Genomic DNA, 20,240 nt, shown 5'->3' with positions numbered 1-20,240 from the left:
AGTAAAAACATTTATCTTCACCCAGTGTCAGAGGTCACTGGTTCATCACTGAATTTAGGAGGAAGAGGCAATGATTTATCACTCTTTCAGAGACACACAGCTGGGTTCTGCAGATGAAGATCTCTCACTGCTCTCTCTGTTCTCCATAATGACAAACTGACTTCACACCTGCATATGGAAAAAGAAAAAACACAATTCTTAATACCACACACACACACACAACAACACACACACACACACACAATGTTGGGTTTACATGTTTTATGGGGACATTCCATAGGCGTAATGGTTTTTATACTGTACAAACCGTATTTTCTATCGCCCTGCACCTACCCTACACCTAAACCTAGCCCTCACAGGAGACTGTGCACACTTTTACTTTCTCAAAAAAACTCATTGTGCATGATTTATAAGCCTGTTTCCTCATGGGGACCTCACAAATGTCCCCACAAGGTCAAAATTTACTGGTATTACTATCCTTGTGGGGACATTTGGTCCCCATAACGTGATGAATACCAGGTGCACACACACACACACACACACACACACACACACACACACACACACACACAATGACATGCTGAAGTATCCTGTACTTCAGGCTGAGCTGCAGCAGTTTGTGGAGGACTCTTTTCTTCTGAATCATAAAGTGATGGTTTACTGACTGTAGTGAAGAAGTTGTGAAGAGTGATCCTCATGATCACGGTCAGTATCTGATCTCACTGATGCTCTCGTGTCTTACTGAACATATTTCACTTCAGCAGCAGGAGAAAAGCATGAATCTGTTCAGAGCTTGATGTGTTTCTGCTGCTGTAACGTGACGACACTGACAGATTCACTGTGACAGCAGCACATATCCAACTCACTGATCATGATATTTGATCACTGTGACAGCAGCAAATATCACAAGACAAAAACAGCAACTGGGTTGTTTTGACCCAGCAGTTGTGTTACTACTAAGAAGGTTAGGTCAAACCAACCCAATCACTGGGTTTGTCCATATTTTACCCAGCGCTGGGTTGTATTTTTTTTTAGAGTGATGATGATTATTTTCAGTACTGATTTTTAGTTGCTGAAACAGTAGTGAATAAACCCTCCGGAAGCTTAGACATGTTACTCACTGACAGTCATCAGTGACATCAGTCTCCCCATGTTAGACATTTTTCAGATGTTTATTATTAGTCGTTCTCTCTCCTCAATAATTAATTTTAATTGTAGCGTATTCAAGTAATGCAGTTTGTATAATCAAATGCGGGAAAAAGATCACACTATAAATTACATCAACTCAAATTTCACTGTCATCTTGTTTTCAAAGCTCACAACTTCTAAAATGACTTGAAAAGGGCCGATGAATCTATTTGATTTCTTTTCAAAAATGCATTTTTTTTTTACTGTTATTTACCTCATTTTAATATCATAAACCAGGAGTGCAGCCATTTGGAGTGTAGCCATCCAAAATACATATGTATCTAATAATGAAACTTATCACTAAAAAATGTACTAATATACAGCAGCTATTTTAAATGGTTTACAGTTCCATTTTCTATTTTTCAGATTATAAAGAACCCATAAATTAATACAAAATAAAAGCAGAATCCGTATTTCTCGATATTATTAGAATGCTAAAGATGAACATACAGGAGCTACAACTTGCTAAAATGATCTTTAAAGATCGAATTTATTATGATATCGAGACCCAAGCGAAAACATTGTACAATTTTCTGAAATGCTAAAACACATTTTTGAAACCATCAAAATGGTTCTTTAAAAACCCTGACTCTTCTGGCAAAATCAAACAATTGCTTTCAAATCATACATGCATTAGACAATATTATATGCACTACATATCATTTATTAGACACGACATCAAAAAAATGGAGAACACAGTGCCCAGTGTATGTAGTTACAAAAAAATGTTTAGAATGTTTACTGTATATAGTAATTATTTAGCAATAAATACATACACACACTCAAAAGAAATCAACACTAAAATTTGGTGAATATACCAAAAAAATAAAATATATATACACACATATGTATATGAAGAGTTCAGACGCAAAACCAGCTAAATCCATCTGACGTATTTCTTTGAAATGAGCATTTCCTTCTGGCTACTTTGTATCGGTTTCTATGTAAGTACTGGTACTTCTGATTGGGCTGAGGCTGGAATTTAGCAAGGTTGAAGTAAAAATATTTGGTGTCAGGAGCATTCACTCACTATCATTATCTCATTTTTGACCGAGATGGCTTTTAGCTGGTTTTGCATTTGGAATCTCCAAATATAGATATGTGTGTGTGCATACATACATACATACATACATAATATATATATATATATATATATATATATATCATCTATATCTGTATCTCTATATCTATATCTATCTATATCTATCTATATATCTATATATGAACTGGCTTATATTTTGTATAATTAAATATTTTGAAATTTGAGTGTGAAGAATGTTGAATTATTGTGTGTAAACGATGACAGCCTCTTGCAGTTGTGCTTAATTTTTGCTTTCTTGTGTTTAGGGTTTTACATCAGTTCATCACAGAGCAAACTGTGTCTTAGTGAGTGAGAATGTGTTTAGAGTTTAGAGTCTGCAAACAGTGTCTAAACTGCCTAAACTTGTTTAAGATTTTGCAGAAAGGGTGATTTATTTGACAAATTGGTTTAGGCTATTGAGAATTTGGTTTAGAGAATGTGGTTCAGTGTTTTAGCAAATGTGAAAAACTGTAATATGACATGACGTCAGAAGCCGACAAATGAACTTAAGAACGTAAGAATCACATTTTCTAACAATCTTCTTTGCTTTCGGTTTCGACACAGGTGTGTCCGCACGCTCACATTTCACCAACAAATAAACCCCGCCCATCTCTCTTCTTTATTCAGTTTTCTGGTGGGTTTAATCTCGTTAAGGATGTTTAGCGCCACCTACTGATTACTTTATGTAGCACAATGACTCCCTCAATCTTTAAGCCTTGCTCCCATCTGTTCTTTATTTTTATGAATTGATCTCTACTGCCTTCCATTTTCAGTAATAATTGCTTTCTATTTAATTATTTCTGAAAAACTGTAATAATGTATACTGCACATCTCTTTCAATTTACATCACATCTATCTGTTTTATTGCCTTTGTTTTATCACAAGAAATAGATTAGCCTACAATCTAGTAAATGTGATGTCTTCTGTATCGGAAGGGTTTCAGTTTTACTGATTTAATAATTTATTAATTTATTAATATTCTTAGAAATAAACTGCACATGATCTGTCGCTTTTTGTGCCAAGTCGTATTCATACATCAACAGCAGCTTACAGTTTTTCACATTTGCTGAAACACTAAACCTCATTCTCTAAACCAAATTCTCAATAGCCTAAACCAATTTGTCAAATAAATCACTCTAAAACCCTTGCAACATCCTGTATATACATATGTGTGTGTAATGTCTGTATGTGTGTTTTCCTTTATTTTTTTGGTAAATCCACCAAACTTAGGTGTGATTTTTTTAAGTGTGTGTAGTTTTATGTATCTTTTTTTTTTTTGTTTTTTTTTTTTGCTAAAAAATGACTATATACAGTAAACTTTTTTTTTTTTTTTTTTTTTTGTAACTACATGAACTGGGCACTGTGTTCTCCTTTTTTCGATTTAGTGTCTAATGAATGATCTGTAGTGTGTATGTATTTTGTGAATTTAGTTTGAACATTTGGATTTGTGTTTAAGGTTTTGAGAAAATGAGTGATGGTTTTCAGATGGTAGCATTTTAGAAAAACTGTAATAAAAGGGCTCACTATAGCTTTATTGCTTAGTCAGCTTAGTTCTGGGTCTCAACATCCCCAAAATCTTGTTCTCCATCATTGCATAGACTTACTCATGGATGAGACATGTAGGCAACTACCTATTTGAGAGTTTAGTCAACCTTCCCTAAATTTTCTATAATCAATGAACTCTGAAAATGTAAACAGTCAGTGTGTAACATTTTAGTAGTTGCCAAAATGAATGAATTGCAACAGTATGTCATACAAGCATATTTTCTAGTACAACTTCATTGTGCTCACATTTAGCCTATATACTATACGCGTTAGTTCTGGCAGGTCACGTTAGTCAAGTTCGCACCAGCTGACACTCAACTGATCCACGTCTACCTACAGGACTACGACACCAATCATAATTCCCTTTATAAGGTCCTTTCAGTCATTATTCAGCAGCTATCACTTTGCTCCCCTTAACAAAAATAAGTATACTTCAAGTTTATTTTGTTAAGTATACTTAAGTAAAGTTCAAGTATATTTTTTAAGTATACTTGATGTAGTAAGTATACAAATATCAGTGTACTAGTAGTATACTTTTAAATGTACTATTTTTAATACTCCTTTGGCCCACTTTCTAATATATGAAAGTATACTTTTAAGTATAATAGAAGTAAACTTGAGTACACAACTAGTTTACATCTAAAGTACAAGTTTTTAGTTTGTACTGCAAGCATACTAAAAGTGAACTTAAAGGTATACTGATAGTTTACTAATTAAATACTTTTACTACACTTTGAAGTATAGTCTCAGTAAAATATTTTAATGGTTTTATACTGCAGGTATACTTGTAAGTTTTCTTTAAGTGAACTTTACATCATATTTTAAGTATACTACTATGTCCCTATTTAGGTATTAATATGTATATATTTTGTTATATGAATACCTGAACACACAAAACATCAAAAGAAAGTACAGGGTATCTGCTTGTAAACAAAAACATTTTATTCTAGCTTCATGCATCCATTTTTGATAAACACTTGAATGTGGGTAAGTTGCATAAATAAAAAATAAATAAACATTTTGAAAAAAATGCTAAAAACAAATTACTTATTATGATAATCAAAACGTAGATGGAGTTGATCAACACCCCAAAGCATTCTAATAATATCAAGAAATACAGATTCTGCTTTTATTTTGTATTAATTTACGGGTTCTTTATAAACTGAAAAATAGAAAATGGAACTGTGAACAATTTAAAATAGCTGCTGTATATTAGTACAGTTATTATTACCTCTTCATGGGTCGACATTTTATTTCATAACGTTACACAGTTATACATTTATATGGTTTTGATCCTTTTTTAATGTCTTTTTTATGTCTGACGATTGTGATTACATGTGGAAGCGGATTCTTCTCTCGTGTTTTGGAAAATTCTGTACGGAAGACGTAAAATATCTCAAATACTTAGACTTTTCTATGTATAAATCAAGTATACTTAAATGTCATTTTAAGTATATTTCTGAGAAGTATATAAAGCACATATCTGAGAAGTACATAAAAGCATACTTAAAGTATTTTTAGTTTAAAAGAAGTATACTGATAGCGCACTTGAATAAACTTCTTTTTTGTAAGGGTCAGGAGCCACATCACCCATCTCCATCCCCAATTCCTCTTACCACTGAATTATGTTGTTACATAAAATAATCTGTTAGAACATTAATGCTATCTGCTACATTAATCATTAATGCTGGTTCTGTTTGATAACCCTAGGGTAAATAGAACTCTCTCTGCTCATATACATGCTAGGCTGCATGGGCTGGCAGGGAGTGTTTGCCCAGAACAGAACCATACACCCAACCTAAAAATGTATGCTAATTGTAAGTTATTTGACTCTAGTGGTTCTGACAGAAATTAAAGTTAAGTGTTTGTTACTCCTGTTCAATTGTTCTTTGAGCTATGTTTTTTTCTTTCTTCTAAATGGTTCATGGTTGTATTTTGATCATAACATTTTAACAAAAGGTAAAAAAGGACACTGGGACTTTAATCTAAATGCAGTCTAAATGTAATGGTGTGAAATGGTCAAGTATTCAGAGAAGAAACCAGCAGCAGGACTAAAGCTGGTTTAATCAGCACTGAGCTGAAGTCATGAAGTTCTCAAAGGAGTCTGGGATGAAGGAAAACAGCCATCAAACAGAAAGTAATAATTGTGTAATATTTCTCTGTCTGTGTGTTCAGTAGCTAGTTTTCTGTGTTCACTAACCATTTAATATAAATGTGAAAATACCCCCAGCCATTACTGTGTTAAACAAATTACAAAACATTACAAAAAGTAGCTTTAGAAAGAAATATTTTGATAAGTGATACAGGTTTGAAACAACATGAGGGTAAATAAATGATGATGACAGAATTTTTTTTTTTTGGTAAACTATCACTTTTTTTTAATTGACTGACTGATAGATACTCTAAATAAAAATCAAACAGGTAAATGTCTTTATGCAAGTAAGTCCCTGAATCATTCATTTGAATTTTGTTTTAATGGCTGATTTATTCAGGAATGAATCACAGCTCTGTGTTGCTCAGAGATACACAACAGTTTTGCTGAAGCTCTATAGATAATGTTTTCATTGGCAAAATTAAGCAAAAGCAGACAATATTGGACATGCTAGCATTAACATGCTTAAACAACAGCTCGTTTTCTGACCTACCTGAGCTACCCTTTGTGCAACTATCGGCACACTATAACCTTTTCATTTTTATAATTTATTTTTACACTTTTATTTCATTTTAATAAGAATAGTATCTGATGAAAAAAAAGGTTCTAAAATCAATAAGAGACCACTCACATGCGATCAGTCATGAAAGAGCATACCTGTCAAGTTTTGGATTTGAAAATAAGGGAAATTTTCCGGCGCCCGCCGCGAGCAGTCCCACCACCCCAACCAAGCTCCAGTATCCCTTACATTTTAAGACAGGTGACAAGAAAGCAAAAATCACCACTTGTCAACCACTTATAAACTACAATCGGCTTTATGCACAGCTGCACTACTTCCTGAACTTTCCTTTGTTTCTGTCTGCCATTATTGGACAAACTGATTAATCCAGGTGATCAGTTTGTCCAATAATTGAGCTGGCTGAAGTTCAGGAAGTTTTGCATAAAGCCAGTGATAGGCCTACCTTTGTTGACATTGACATGCTGTGAACATTCATAGCCTAAATGAAAACACAAAAGGGTATATATGAAGAGCATTTATTTAAAGGCTTATTTGCATATTTTCTGTTCATTTAACATTGCTTGTCTTTACATTTACATTTCATTTTCATTCCACATTCTTTTCACATTCACACACTCATTCATTTCATATTGCTTTTTTTGTACAGTTTTTCTTTTCATTTCACATAACTTTTCTTTACTCTTTTAGTGACTTATTGTACTTATTTGTTGCAGACTTTGCATTCTTTAAGACTGTTTTGGCAGGAGTGCCTTCCTTCTCTGTCCTGGCGTCCATCATCTGTCTGTTTTTTCTTCTTTTTTCCCCCGTCGTCACTCATCAACTCATCATCTGACCTCACACACTAACCTCGCGACAACTGCCACCCCACGTACCTGTAGTAGGCTACTGCAGGTGGCAGATATCGCGAGGCTGGATAACGCAGGTTAAAATACAGGAGATTTACGGGAAAATACTAATACGGGAGGACGGCGGCAAAGAAGGGTAAATTACGGGACTTTCCCGGCCAAAACGGGATACTTGACAGGTATGTGAAATGTGAAAGAGTAAGATACTTCTCTAGATTTCTCTGCTCACTTTTGCAAGTTTGTTGTAAACAGTTTTGTGCAGATTACTTAAATATTTTTTATAATAAATGAAAATTATATCAACAATTATTCAATTCTAAACAATTATTCAAAAGACAAATCCATCATATGTGCCGCATGCAAGCACAGCACATGACCTGATGCCCACATCTGGAAAATGTTCTCTCATAGCTCGATAGTAAACATGGATATGTTAGACATGTCTGAATTGGTACATGAAATCACAAACAATGCATGATAAGCACTGCAACTCATTTCATTTAGAAAACTGATTCTATCAGAATGAGACGTTTGTGTGCATGTGGACATTAGAAGGAGGATTTACAAGTGTGTGTTTGCTTTGTAATATCACACAGAGACACTGAAGACTTCAAATAAATCTTAAATCCAGCATAGAGGGGTTCAGTGAATGTGGTGTTGAGTGTATGTAAGTGTGTGAGTGTGTGTGTGTCAGAGACGCTGTAGAAGGACAGAGTGCCGGCCGACCAGTCCAGATACACTCCTGCTCTTTTAGAGGGTGGACAGGCAACAGGTTTATAAGTGGTGTTATTATTATGACCGATAATGACATTGTCACAACTGCAGTACAAACTCCAGGATTTGTCATTGTATCCAAACCAACAGTCTCTCCCTTTTTTTCTGCTGATCCCTTTATATGACACTGACAAAGCAGCATTATATCCGCTCCATTCAGCCTCCCAGTAACAGCGTCCAGTCAGACTCTCAACACACAGAACCTGATGAACCTCACCAAATCTCTCTGGATGATCAGGATATGGCTGATTATCTTTCACACGTGTGATCTTCCTGTTCTCATCAGAGAGAATTAGTCGAATGTTTGCTGTGTTTGGATCCAGTGTGAGATCACAGGCATCTGAACACAAGAGGAGCATTAGTAGTGTGAAGTGATTTTGTTGTGCTTGTTTGTGTGTGTGATTATACTTAGTAGTTATAGGTGTGCAATATGATGTTTTTTGATCGTGGAAGATTAAGATGTTATTTTGAAGAAATATCGTAGTATCATGCTACAGCACACATTCTATCAGTTGCAGTTCTGGTGCATCCACCTCAATATACTGTACAGCATGACATATGTTCACATCAGATGTTAACATCTCTACTGCATCTGTTTTAAAGACTTGCCGGTTAAACATTTAATTCACATGCTGTTCTGACTTGCGCTTTTTCTAAACGTGCCTACCTGAAGCACACACACCCATCTGTCCAACAGCGCCTTATTACTGGGCTAAGTTGTCTTCCGCATCTGATTGATTTGTCAAAAACGCATAAGGTTTACATATAAACACAGTTGGTTATGTCCTAAAATGAAAGTAAACCCTTGAGAGAGAAACAGATGCGTGCCAGAACTAAACATGGTGCCGCTTGTCATTAAGGGAATAGTTCACCCAAAAATAACATTTCTGTCATTATTTACTCACTCAGATGTTGTCCAAACCTGTATTAATTTCTTTCTTGTGCTGAACACAAAAGTAGATATTTCAAATAATGTGGGTAACTAAACAGTAGCTGGTCCACATTTGATAGTAGAGGGGAAAATACTATGGAAGTTGACAGCAACTGTTTGGTTACCCACATTCTTCAACATAATGTTAATGTTTAACAGAAGAAAAAACTAATTCAGGTTTTAAAAAAAATTGAAAGTGAGTAAACAGTGGTGTAAAAATAAAACACAATGACAAAATTGACAGACAGATTAAAGAATTTTCAATTTTGGGAGAACTATTCTTTTATTGTTAATAAAACAACAAAATAGAGAAAATTTATTCACTGCTCATGACTGATGAACTTTAATATTTTATATTTTTGCCATATTGCCCACTCCTAACTTGTGCTACAACTGTTTGGCCTGTGCTACAAAACTTTCAACCCCTGTAGCACCAGTGCTATGTGCAAATAAAGTTAACGTACAGCCCTGCCAAAGAGTTTAAATATTTTTCCTATTTAAAACTTGACCTTTCTGTAGTTGCATTGTGTACTAAGACTGAGAGAAAATTAAAAGTTGTGATTTTCTAGGCTGATATGGCTAGGAACTATACTCTCATTCCAGAGTAATAATCAAGCAACTGTACAACTCAAGTGTTTAACTATAGGGGAGTTGGAAAATGAGCCCATTTTCAAAAAAAGTGGGGTGTTCATTTAAGGTTAGACACTTAGCTGTGATGGATAAGGTTAAGGTTAGGGGATAAGGATTGCAATATTCAAATGAATTTCTTCACAAAGATTTTTGTAGACCTACACTTTCGTAGTCCTGCTGTGATCCTGATCTCTCCTCCATGATCAACACTATAAACACACAAACACACATTAATGTAGATCTGCATCATTCACACACATATCACTGTATCACACTGCTAAACATACTTGAGTTTCTCCAGTTTATATTTTGGATCCTCCAGTTTGTGTTTGAGCAGCTGCACTCCTGATTGTCCTGGGTGATTGTAGCTCAGATCCAGCTCTCTCAGGTGTGAGGGGTTTGAACTCAGAGCTGAAGACAAATAACCACAGCCTTCCTCTGTCACCATACAGCCAGACAACCTATAGATGGATCAAATTATCTCATCATTTACAAAAACACACATCAACGCTCAGCAGTTGTGTTAAAATAATTAATACGGTGCATTTAAATTGAGCATTGTATTCTAATTACAAAGGGTTTAAGACTCCAACCCAAATGAAAATGTTGCATAAACACCTCAATCATAATAAAAATGACAAGCCGGTTGAAAATTCAATCATTTTAAGAAGGTGTAGGATCTTTTTACGACATGTAAGCACTTGATCAGATTGAAAACGGATACTGGAAAGTTTTGTGCATGTGCAATGATGTAGAAATGACATAATGAAACATCACACATGGAACAAGCTGGTGATGTTGAAAAGAATAAATCACTGTTGTGTCAATCTAAAATTCTCTTTCCACTCTGTAAAGTGGTACAAATAACATTGTCCCACAATTGAACATTTTTACTGTTTATACTACTATTACTAATACTATAATACTATAATATTACTATTAATAATACTATTAATCTCAGCATCATTGGAGAAAGCTTGCATGTTATCTCCTAATTAGGACTGAAATAGATAAATATAAAATGTGATTTTTAAAAGAAGGATGAGAAAAGAAGGATGCAAAAACAGTGGGAAACTCAGTATATTTGTGCAGTGTTTATGTCAAAAAATGCAATCTGATTTGAAGCTTGTGATATGTGTGTTTATACACACACACATCAACCCAATCACTGTATTTAACATTAATGTTAAAATTATGTACGGATTCCTCAAATGGAATGATTCCATTCCAGTTTAAACAAAATGTGACCATGTAAACATGGCTATAGTGTGAATTCATGCAAGAGTTCTCTTTATGTGACTCATTCGTACAATAGCAAAAAAACAAAAACAAAAACAAACAAACAAACAAACAATTTATATTAACTGGAAAAAATGCACAGGAATTGCAAATGAAAGCAATAATGTAATTCAAGCAAGTTATCATTAAATTAAAAATAAACAATGTTTATTCTGCACTTCAAATATGTAATCTTTCATGCAGTTCTTCACTGGTCTGATTTTGGAAAATCACAGAACTGAAAAAGAAAAAAAATATGTTATAATGTATAATTAAATAAATGTGCTTCCATTCAAAATAATTAGTCTTAAAAATTAAAGAGCATTATTTCATGCAGTGGAGAAAATACATGTTCACTGTGCCTTTTTATATAGCACACATACCAGTTAAAACCTACCTCAGTATCTGCAGCTGACAGTTTGGACTCTTCAGTCCATCAGAGAGCAACTTCACTCCTAAATCATGCAGGTCATTGTTACCCAGATCCAGCTCTCTCAAGAAAAAGTTTGAAGACTGTAGAGCTGATGATAAACTCTCACAACCCTGAGCAGTGAGATTACAGCCAGAAAGACTGAAAGACAGCAGAACACACTCATCATCAGTCAGATCATCTAGAGGCACACATCAAAATCATGTCCAACTGCTTGTAAATGATCCTTTATATGTTCCTAATACCTCAGTATCTGCAGCTGACAGTTTGGACTCTTCAGTCCACCAAACAGCAGCTTCACTCCTGAATCCTGCAGGTTATTGTCACTCAGGTCCAGCTCTCTCAGGACAGAGTTTGAGGATTGAAGAGCTGATAACAATCTCTCACAAGATGGAGCAGTGAGATTGCAACCAGAAAGACTAGAAGAGATTAAATAAAAACATAAAATTAAAACCATAATAAGAATAAATACATACAAAGAAAGTTGTCAGTTGTCCTCAGAAGCCTGGAACAAATTATTTGTAATATTCTATTCAGAAGCATAATAAGATGAGCTCCTGAGCATGAGAAAATAATTTGATTTAATCATTTAATCATTTATCATTTACCATTCATATTCATTAAGATCAGAGAGCTTTACATACTGCATACAAATATTTACATACTGAAAATGTAGCAATGTTCTTCTTATAACAACAAAATTTGGGTTTTGAATTATGAATGTGAGAGGATCCTCTCCACTAATTTTAGGCTTCTAAAATTCCTCCTCACAATAAACATATAATTTGATTAAATTAAGCTGCCAAAACAACTCTTTTTCTACTTTATCCACATTTGTGATGTTGCACTATAGTTAATAGTTGCATCTGAACACCTCTAGAATAGCACTTCAACACCTGCTTTACCTGATCAGTTTTAATAATCCTCCAGCAAAAGAAAAAAAATATTATAAAGAAATGACTAAACTAAATGTAATTCTGATTATTAGCTCCTCCTTTTGTTGTCGTGTTTGTTTGATTCATTCTGTCTCTCACTGTATTACAAGTTGTATGTGTATATTTGTATATTCTTTGTATGCCGTATGTACATGGGGAAAAAGCAATAAAAAAAAAAAAAAAAAAAAAAAAAAAATAAGCCTCCAGCAGTGTTGAGCAGTGAGGTGGATGAGAGAGATGCAATGATGTCAGACAATCACAACAGCAGACATTTACTGACAAGAGTCAAACTGAGAGAAAATGATCATGATTTAAAAATATAATAATAAGTAAACACTCACAGAGCTTTTCTGCAGTTGATCAGAGCTGGTATCAGTCTTCTTCTCCCCTCATCTGATGTGTTGTATTTCTTGAGGCCCAGCTCATCCAACGACTCTCTGACATCTCAATCATGTAGGCGATTGTTGAGCAGTGAGCAGGAGAGAGTTTCTTTTTTGAGTGTTTATCTGATTTCAAAAAATCCTGAATTTCTATGGACAGAGTCTGATCTTTCACTTCCAGCAGACAGAGGAACAGATTGATAGACTGACCAGCTGAGAGATGTTTTTTAACTTGTTTGTGTTCCTGATTATTTTCATGTACAAACAGTTCATCATTATCATCAAGACTCTTTATCTTCTCTTTAATGTACTGTGTGGTTCTCCTGATGCTCTCTGATCTGTTCTCTGTGTGTGTCAGTAGATCCTGTAAGAGCCTCTGATTGGACTCCAGTGAGACGCCCAGCAGGAACCGCAGGAACAGATCCAGATGTCCATTCTTACTCTGGAGTGCTTTATTAACTACTCTTTTATACAAATTATGCAGTGAATCAAAACATGCATCTGTAGTGTTGCTAATGTGGTAGTAAAACGCATAGAAACCAGCAAGAAACTCCTGAAAGCTCAGATGGATGAAGCTGTAGACTTTCCTCTGATGAATCACAGATTCCTCTTTAAAGATCTCAGTACAAATCCCAGAATACACTGAAGCATCAGTGACGTCTATGCCGCTCTCAATCAGGTCCTCCTCATAGAACATCACATTGCCCTTCATCAGCTGATTGAAAGCCACTTCAGCAAGTTTCACAATCACTTCTCTGTTGGACTGCAGGAGTTTCTCTGGATCTCTCTCTTCATACTTCTGATTCCTCATGTTGATCTGAATCAGCAGGAAGTGGATGTACATTTTAGTCAGAGTTTGAGGGATGTCTTCAGTCAGATCTTCTTTCAGGAGCTTCTGAAGCACAGTGGATGAGATCCAGCAGAAGACGGGGATGTGGCACATGATGTGGAGGCTTCTTGCTCTTCTGATGTGTGAGATGATTCTGCTGGCTTGATGCTGGTCACTGATTCTCTTCCTGAAATATTCCTCCTTCTGAGGCTCATTGAATCCCTGAATTTCTGTCAGACGGTTGATGTATTTGGAGGGGATCTGATTGGCTGCTGCTGGTCTGGAGGTGATCCAGATGAAAGCAGAGGGAAGCAGCTCTCCTTTCATGAGGTTTGACATCAACACACCCACTGATGAAATCTCAGTCACATCACAAACTTTCTGATCATCTGAAAACATCAGTGTGATTCTGCTTTCATCCAGACCATCAAAGATGAACACAACTTTACACTCCTCATAAATCTTTGAGTCCAGATCTTGAAGTTCAGGATGAAAGTCCAGCAGAAGTCTGTGAAGACTGTACCGATGATCTCGGATCAAGTTCAGCTCTCGAAATGGAAGCACAAATATGAAATCTACATTCTGATTGGCTTTTCCCTCTGCCCAGTCCAGAATGAATTTCTGCACAGAGACGGTTTTTCCGATTCCAGCGATGCCTTTAGTAAGAACAGTCTTGATTTGGTCTTTCTCCTCACATCCTAGTTCAGGTGAGGCTTTAAAGATGTCATTGCAGTAGATTGGAGTGTCTTGTGAGTGTTTTGTTCTGGCTGTTTTCTCCATCTGTAAAACTTCATGTTCTTCATTCACTTCTTCACTCTCTCCCTCTAAGATGTAGAGCTGTGTGTAGATCCAGTTCAGAAGGGTTTGATTCTCTGGCAGTTTCATTCCCTCAAATAATTTCTCACACTTGCTTCTCATGCTGGTTTTGTGCTGCTCTTTGACTCTTTGAAGAACATCACTCACTGGTTTAGAAGAATCCTGCCGCAGTTGTACAGTCTGACCATCTTTAAACACTCTACAGAAACAAGAAAAAATGGTTTAATATATGAATACAATCAAGAGGTTAATGAACAAAATGCTCATTGGGTCAGCACAGTCAGAAAAACAGGTGGAGAAGAAAAGACACGTTAACTGCAAAATAATTAAGAATTAAGGTAAAGAATTACATCCTGAATTAAAAACTTTCAAATCACATGAAATCAACAAATGTTTATCACTAAATGAGCTAATTTCAAAATTTGATGCTTGCTACACATCTCAAAAAAGTTGGCCCGGGGGCAACAAAGGGCTAAACAAAGCAAGACATTTTGAAAAGATTCAGCTAGGAGAACATCTAGCAACTAACTAATTAAGTTAACTGACATCAGGTCTGTAACATGATTAGCTATAAAAGGGATGTTTTAGAGAGGCAGAGTCTCTCAGAAGTAGGGGTGCAACAGTACACAGATGTCACGGTTTGGTACGTACCTTGGTTCGGGGGCCATGGTTCGATACAATTTCGGTACAACAGAAAAAAAAAACAACAAATCTACTATGCTAGGTTTCTTTTCATGTATTTTAAACAGACAGTAGTACAAATTACAATTTTTTCCACCTAGATGTGAAAATACTAAATATTATATCAAATTATAATGTTATATATAAAATCTGCAGTACATATATGCATACAAGGAATAAAAACTTGAAATATATTTGATTTAGTTAACAGATAAACAAGGGAAAAAACAGTGTGACATGTAACGTAGCCTATATATGCTGAGTTTTAGTTCATTTTTGTGACAGAAAGGAAACTTGAATGGCAGAAAGCCACATTCTATTTGTTTTCTTTATTTTACAAAATAATTTTACAGTGATCCATTATTAATAAGACAATAAACGTGATTTTGCTGGTACAAGAAAGTGATCGTGCTGGCACGCACACACACACACACACACACACACACATCACATATCAGTTTCAGTTGGTACTTTATCAAAATTAAAATACAGTGAACCATCAGAGCGCCTGCACCATTGTGTCACCATTGGAACGCGACTGAAGTACATAATACATAACAGTTTAGCATTTGGATACATCACAAATATGGAAATATTATGGAATAGTTGTATTTGTGCCGAATGAGAGATGTAGAGATACAAGAGCACAAAGCTCTGTTTTGCAGCAGTTAAGTGCGCAAGCCTTTACTTCTTTGTCAGTGAGAGATGAGTTTAGAATCAGGACATGGTCACTGTCTAGTAGGCTTTGTTTTCAAGTGCGCAACTCCTGGCATTCACTGTTCTTCTGCTGGCGGTTATCAAACAGCGTTGCGTTACAGCGAGCGCCCCTTCTGGATTGAGGGTGAACTGCGTGTATTCGTTGTAAAGCCTCATGCACTGAAACCAAGATGCCCCTACCGTGACGGTTTGATATAAATACATTTATTGTTACACCCCTACTCAGAAGTAAAGATGGGCAAAGGCTCTCCAGTCTGTGAAAGAGTGTGTAAAAAGATTGTGGAATACTTTAAAAACAATGCTCCTCAATGTCAAATTGCAAAGGCTTTGCAAATCTTATCATCTACAGTGTATAACATCTTCAAAAGATTTAGAGAAACTGTAGAAACAATTTTATTCTTTGTGGGATTGCAGTGTCACAAAGTGGACAAGTCCCATAGTGTTTCTAGGTATCCTCAAAGCAAGACCTTACATGATTTGTAAATGCACCAAATTTGGTAAAAATATCTCATTCTTTTTAAGAGTTACAGCCATTTATTTTATTGTGCATGTAAACATTTGTCTCTCTTTGAATTCACCTATAATTTGAGTGCTTGTATGGGGTTTCTATGGTATAGCAAAGGATAGTGTTCCATCTCCAAGGTCACTGACAATTTTTCTGGATTGACAACTGAATTTACTTACAGGTGCGAGTCTTAAAATATCTCATTCAGCAGCTTACAGTACTGTCTGGAATACTGTCTGTTTGAACAAGCAATGAGAGTCAAGCCTGTATTTGTTATCAGTAACCATGGTGGTAATCATTCACAGGGTTGTGGCTAGAAGGAATACAGTTCCGACCAGAAACTAACAATGAAATTAATTGTTCTACCTATTATTGTTTTTTTTTTTATGTCTACACCTTATGCCCTTACTATAATATAAAAACAGTATTATTGTTGTACAGTGTGACAAAAATAACATTAGATTGATATACGCATGCCCAGTAGCCACAGCTGTCTCCCTTCTAGCCTTAACCCGCTGACAGTGACCAAAGTAATATCCAAGATGGCAACTTCCATAAAACTGAACAGTCCATTGATTGAATCTTCATTAACCTAGATTATATTTTATATCAAGATTGAGAGCGGAGCATTTGAGTCAAGTGTAGAAAACAAAACTGACGTAAGCAGTGACTGGATCTAGACCTTCAGATTACACACACAGCTCTTATCTGCATCTCCGGAAGTTAACAAAACCACACAAGAAAAACCCACAACTCAAGACACACATGCTTGTGCAATGTTTGCATCGCACTGCATGACAGAAAACTAGTTGTCCTATCCGGTTTCGTTCACACAGCACATTTTTTTTCTGAGAATGCAGTGGTGAGTCCTGAAATTGAATTCAGGTCAAATCAGCTCAATGTCTCTAATACTGGATATTGTCTCACCTGGGGTCAGAGGCCACTGGTTTACCACTGAGGTCACTGCTCTCACTGCTTTCTTTATCCATACTGAGAAACTGATATAAGGCCTGTACATAGAAACAAAACAAATGATAACATGACAATACATCCAATATTTCTACAAAAATGCACAGAAGGGAATGGTGCTGAGTCAAATAATAGTACATAATTACCTATGTGGTTCAGTGAGTCCTAAAAGTTCATCTGATTTATATCACACATATGTGTGTGATGGTCAGGCAAACATGATGACTATTGGTTTGCTAGTGAATCTGGCAAAGGAGGGAAAAAGAAAGAGTTTTAATGATTTCAAACTGCAGTAGCTTGAGCTCATCCACATTTACATGATGAAGAAACAAACCTGTGTTGATTTATTTTGTGGGACACTTTAGTGATGGATGTTTCAGCACTGTTCTGACTGTTTTATCATGAGGATGCTTTCCAAAGTGGAGAATTTAAGGATGAGAGGAGAAACATTTGTCAAACTCTGTAATCCATTACCCATCAAAACACATTACTGTTTAGAAGCATATGTGCTGCTGTCGGTGTCACCTGCAGTTTTACAGAGCAAAAACTGTGATGTTTGTAAAATGGATGATACTGATGCTTTTAAATTGTTCAGATATTTCCTGAGCAACATTATCCAGCCCTGGACTTTGCACACAGACCATACAAACTTATATATTCTGGCTGTTTTGTATTGATATATACAATATATATTGTATTGCCCATGCCTCACCACAATCATTTCAATGTACACTTTGTTATTGACTTTTTGTGCAAATGATTAATACACTTAATTACTAATTTCGTATCCATGAACAGAAAAATAACAAATTGAGCTTATTTCTTACATTAAATGAAAAAAAAAAATTGTGTGATGATTTTTTGATATAAACAAAATCAACAAACAAATTATACGAAGTTACACATTTCAAACATTGATTATAATAATCATGATATTAGAATTAAAAGCAGAAACAGAACTCACCTTGAAGAGTGACACTGTCTCTGAAATGGCGTTGTCTAATCCAAGATATCTGATTTTCTTGATACCTGTACTTCCACCAGGACGCGTGTCAGAGCTCACCTGATCCGGTTCATGAAAACTCTGAAGTGGTTTGAGTCTTAAAGTTTCTACATGTTCAGTGACTGCAAAACACCCCACTGGACTTTGCTCCCACTGCAACACACAAGAGATGATAGAACACATTTTATTATACTGTAAAAGATATGAAGACAATAGAATGGAGTTAGAAATGCACATTAGAAAACAAAATATGATACTACAGAATTTAAGTTGGTTTGTCAACCACCAATAAAACAAAGTAGAGCAAAGTTTAATTTTATTATTATTATTATTATTATTATTCTTATTGCAAATGAAAATATTACAACAATTCTGAAATAAAAGAGGGCAAACAGACAACATCACAAGAGCTACACAAACCAACAAACAAACAATAACAACAACATGGGGAAAAAAAAAAAAATCTTCCAACAGACTTAATGTCAAACGTTTGATTTAGAGTTTAAAGGTTTTGACATTTTTATAGGCAGTAAAATGGGACTTCATATCAGAGGAAAACATTTAAAATTTGGGATTACAATGAAAGGCTCTGACTTGGTGAAGATGAAATTTACCCAGAAGACACATAAATAAGATTAATGTGATTAAAGGTAAATCTGGCAACAAAAAACAAATGAACAAACAAACAAAAATATCTGTCATTTATATAATTTTTATAATAATTACAGCAGAAGCATACTAACATGGTAACTTCTGACCAAAAAGACTTGGAGAATGATTAAACAGATGTAGAATAGATTATGAAGCTACATCCCCTCCAGAAGCCTGACATCTCACTTGGACTGGTGGACCGTCACCGCACTAATCCCCCGCTTCACATGCGGTCAGAAGGTCTGGTTATCTTCCAAGGACATTGCTCTCTCTAACATAAACTGGAACCCAAATTTATTGGACCATTTTCCATCACTAATCCCCAGTTTAGGAATATCCACCCGGTTTTTCACGTTTCTAAGACCAAGGTTCACTGGCTTATATGGTACGTCGGCTTTTGATGTGAGACAAAGGGGCAGAGTCCATCAATGCCTTGTAGACTGGGAGGGCTATGGTCCAGAGGAGAGATGTTGGGTTCCAGCTCATGACATTCTGGATCACGCTCAATTCCATCAGCGTCATGGTGAGTCCTGAGGGAGGGGGTACTGTCGAGGCCTAATGGTTAGAGAGCCGAACTTGTAACCCAAAAGTTGTGGGTTCAACTCTCGGGTCCAGCAGTGACTGAAGGCAGGGGGAGTGAATGTCCAGCGCTCTCTTCCACCCTCAGAACCATGAGACCCTTGAGACCCCAAAAACATTTACATGATCAAAGAACATCATCACTGTTCAGTTGAATGCAAGTATATGCACTTTAAAGAACACTCCTGTTCAAATCAAAGGTGCTATCTATGCTGTATGCTGAATGAATCTCTCGTACTTACATTGCACATACATTTTCCCTTTGATGTTTTTGATGAAAGAATTCGCAAGAGAGCAGAATTCAGAATTCAGCAGTCAGTGAGCACGTGCACTGAACGCCAAAACTCCGGTGTTTCAGCAATGACTCATCTGAATGCCTCTGATTGGCCATTGCATTCGTAAAATCAACAGAATCGTGTGCGATTGGTTATAACATGCAACACTGTAAACACAGGAAACAAATATGATAGAACAAATAAGCCCTAATATTAACTAGACAGTGTTTCTAACCTGATAATAATAATAATAATAATAATAATAATAATAATAATAATAATAATAATAATAATAATAACATCAACAATAATAATAATAGTCTTGCTATCATCAAAGGCGTCAGCCACAGGCGAGATCTCTTAGTATCATCAATACGCGATCTTATCATTTATCAACACAACCCTAATGCCTAATTGACACAAGCATGTTGGATTGTCCAATATCTTGAAGGTACAATATGACTTAGCTCAGATTACATGAACAGTTTAAGGATGGTATTTCTCCATTTTATAACTCTCACATCAG

General features: G+C 35.7%; 1 protein-coding gene across 1 annotated transcript; it reads right to left on the bottom strand.

The window, feature by feature from the left end:
* Nucleotides 1-7,399: 7,399 nt before the first annotated feature.
* LOC127163921 (NACHT, LRR and PYD domains-containing protein 3-like) lies at nt 7,400-20,234 on the bottom strand. The gene is given in 12 exon segments (XM_051107457.1): nt 7,400-8,445; nt 9,829-9,875; nt 9,954-10,127; nt 11,342-11,515; nt 11,620-11,793; nt 12,651-12,741; nt 12,744-14,533; nt 17,165-17,247; nt 17,353-17,451; nt 17,541-17,616; nt 18,171-18,362; nt 18,953-20,234. Coding segments are annotated over 8 exon segments (3,078 nt in total). The 5' UTR covers nt 17,227-17,247; nt 17,353-17,451; nt 17,541-17,616; nt 18,171-18,362; nt 18,953-20,234; the 3' UTR covers nt 7,400-7,879.
* Between the last annotated feature and the right edge of the window lie 6 nt (nt 20,235-20,240).

The sequence above is a fragment of the Labeo rohita genome, chromosome 1 (genome assembly GCF_022985175.1).
Source record: "Labeo rohita strain BAU-BD-2019 chromosome 1, IGBB_LRoh.1.0, whole genome shotgun sequence".
In the NCBI taxonomy this organism is placed as follows: domain Eukaryota; kingdom Metazoa; phylum Chordata; class Actinopteri; order Cypriniformes; family Cyprinidae; genus Labeo; species Labeo rohita.
The sequence above is the reverse complement of the archived record's forward strand: the minus strand, read 5'-3'. Positions and strand labels throughout refer to the sequence as shown.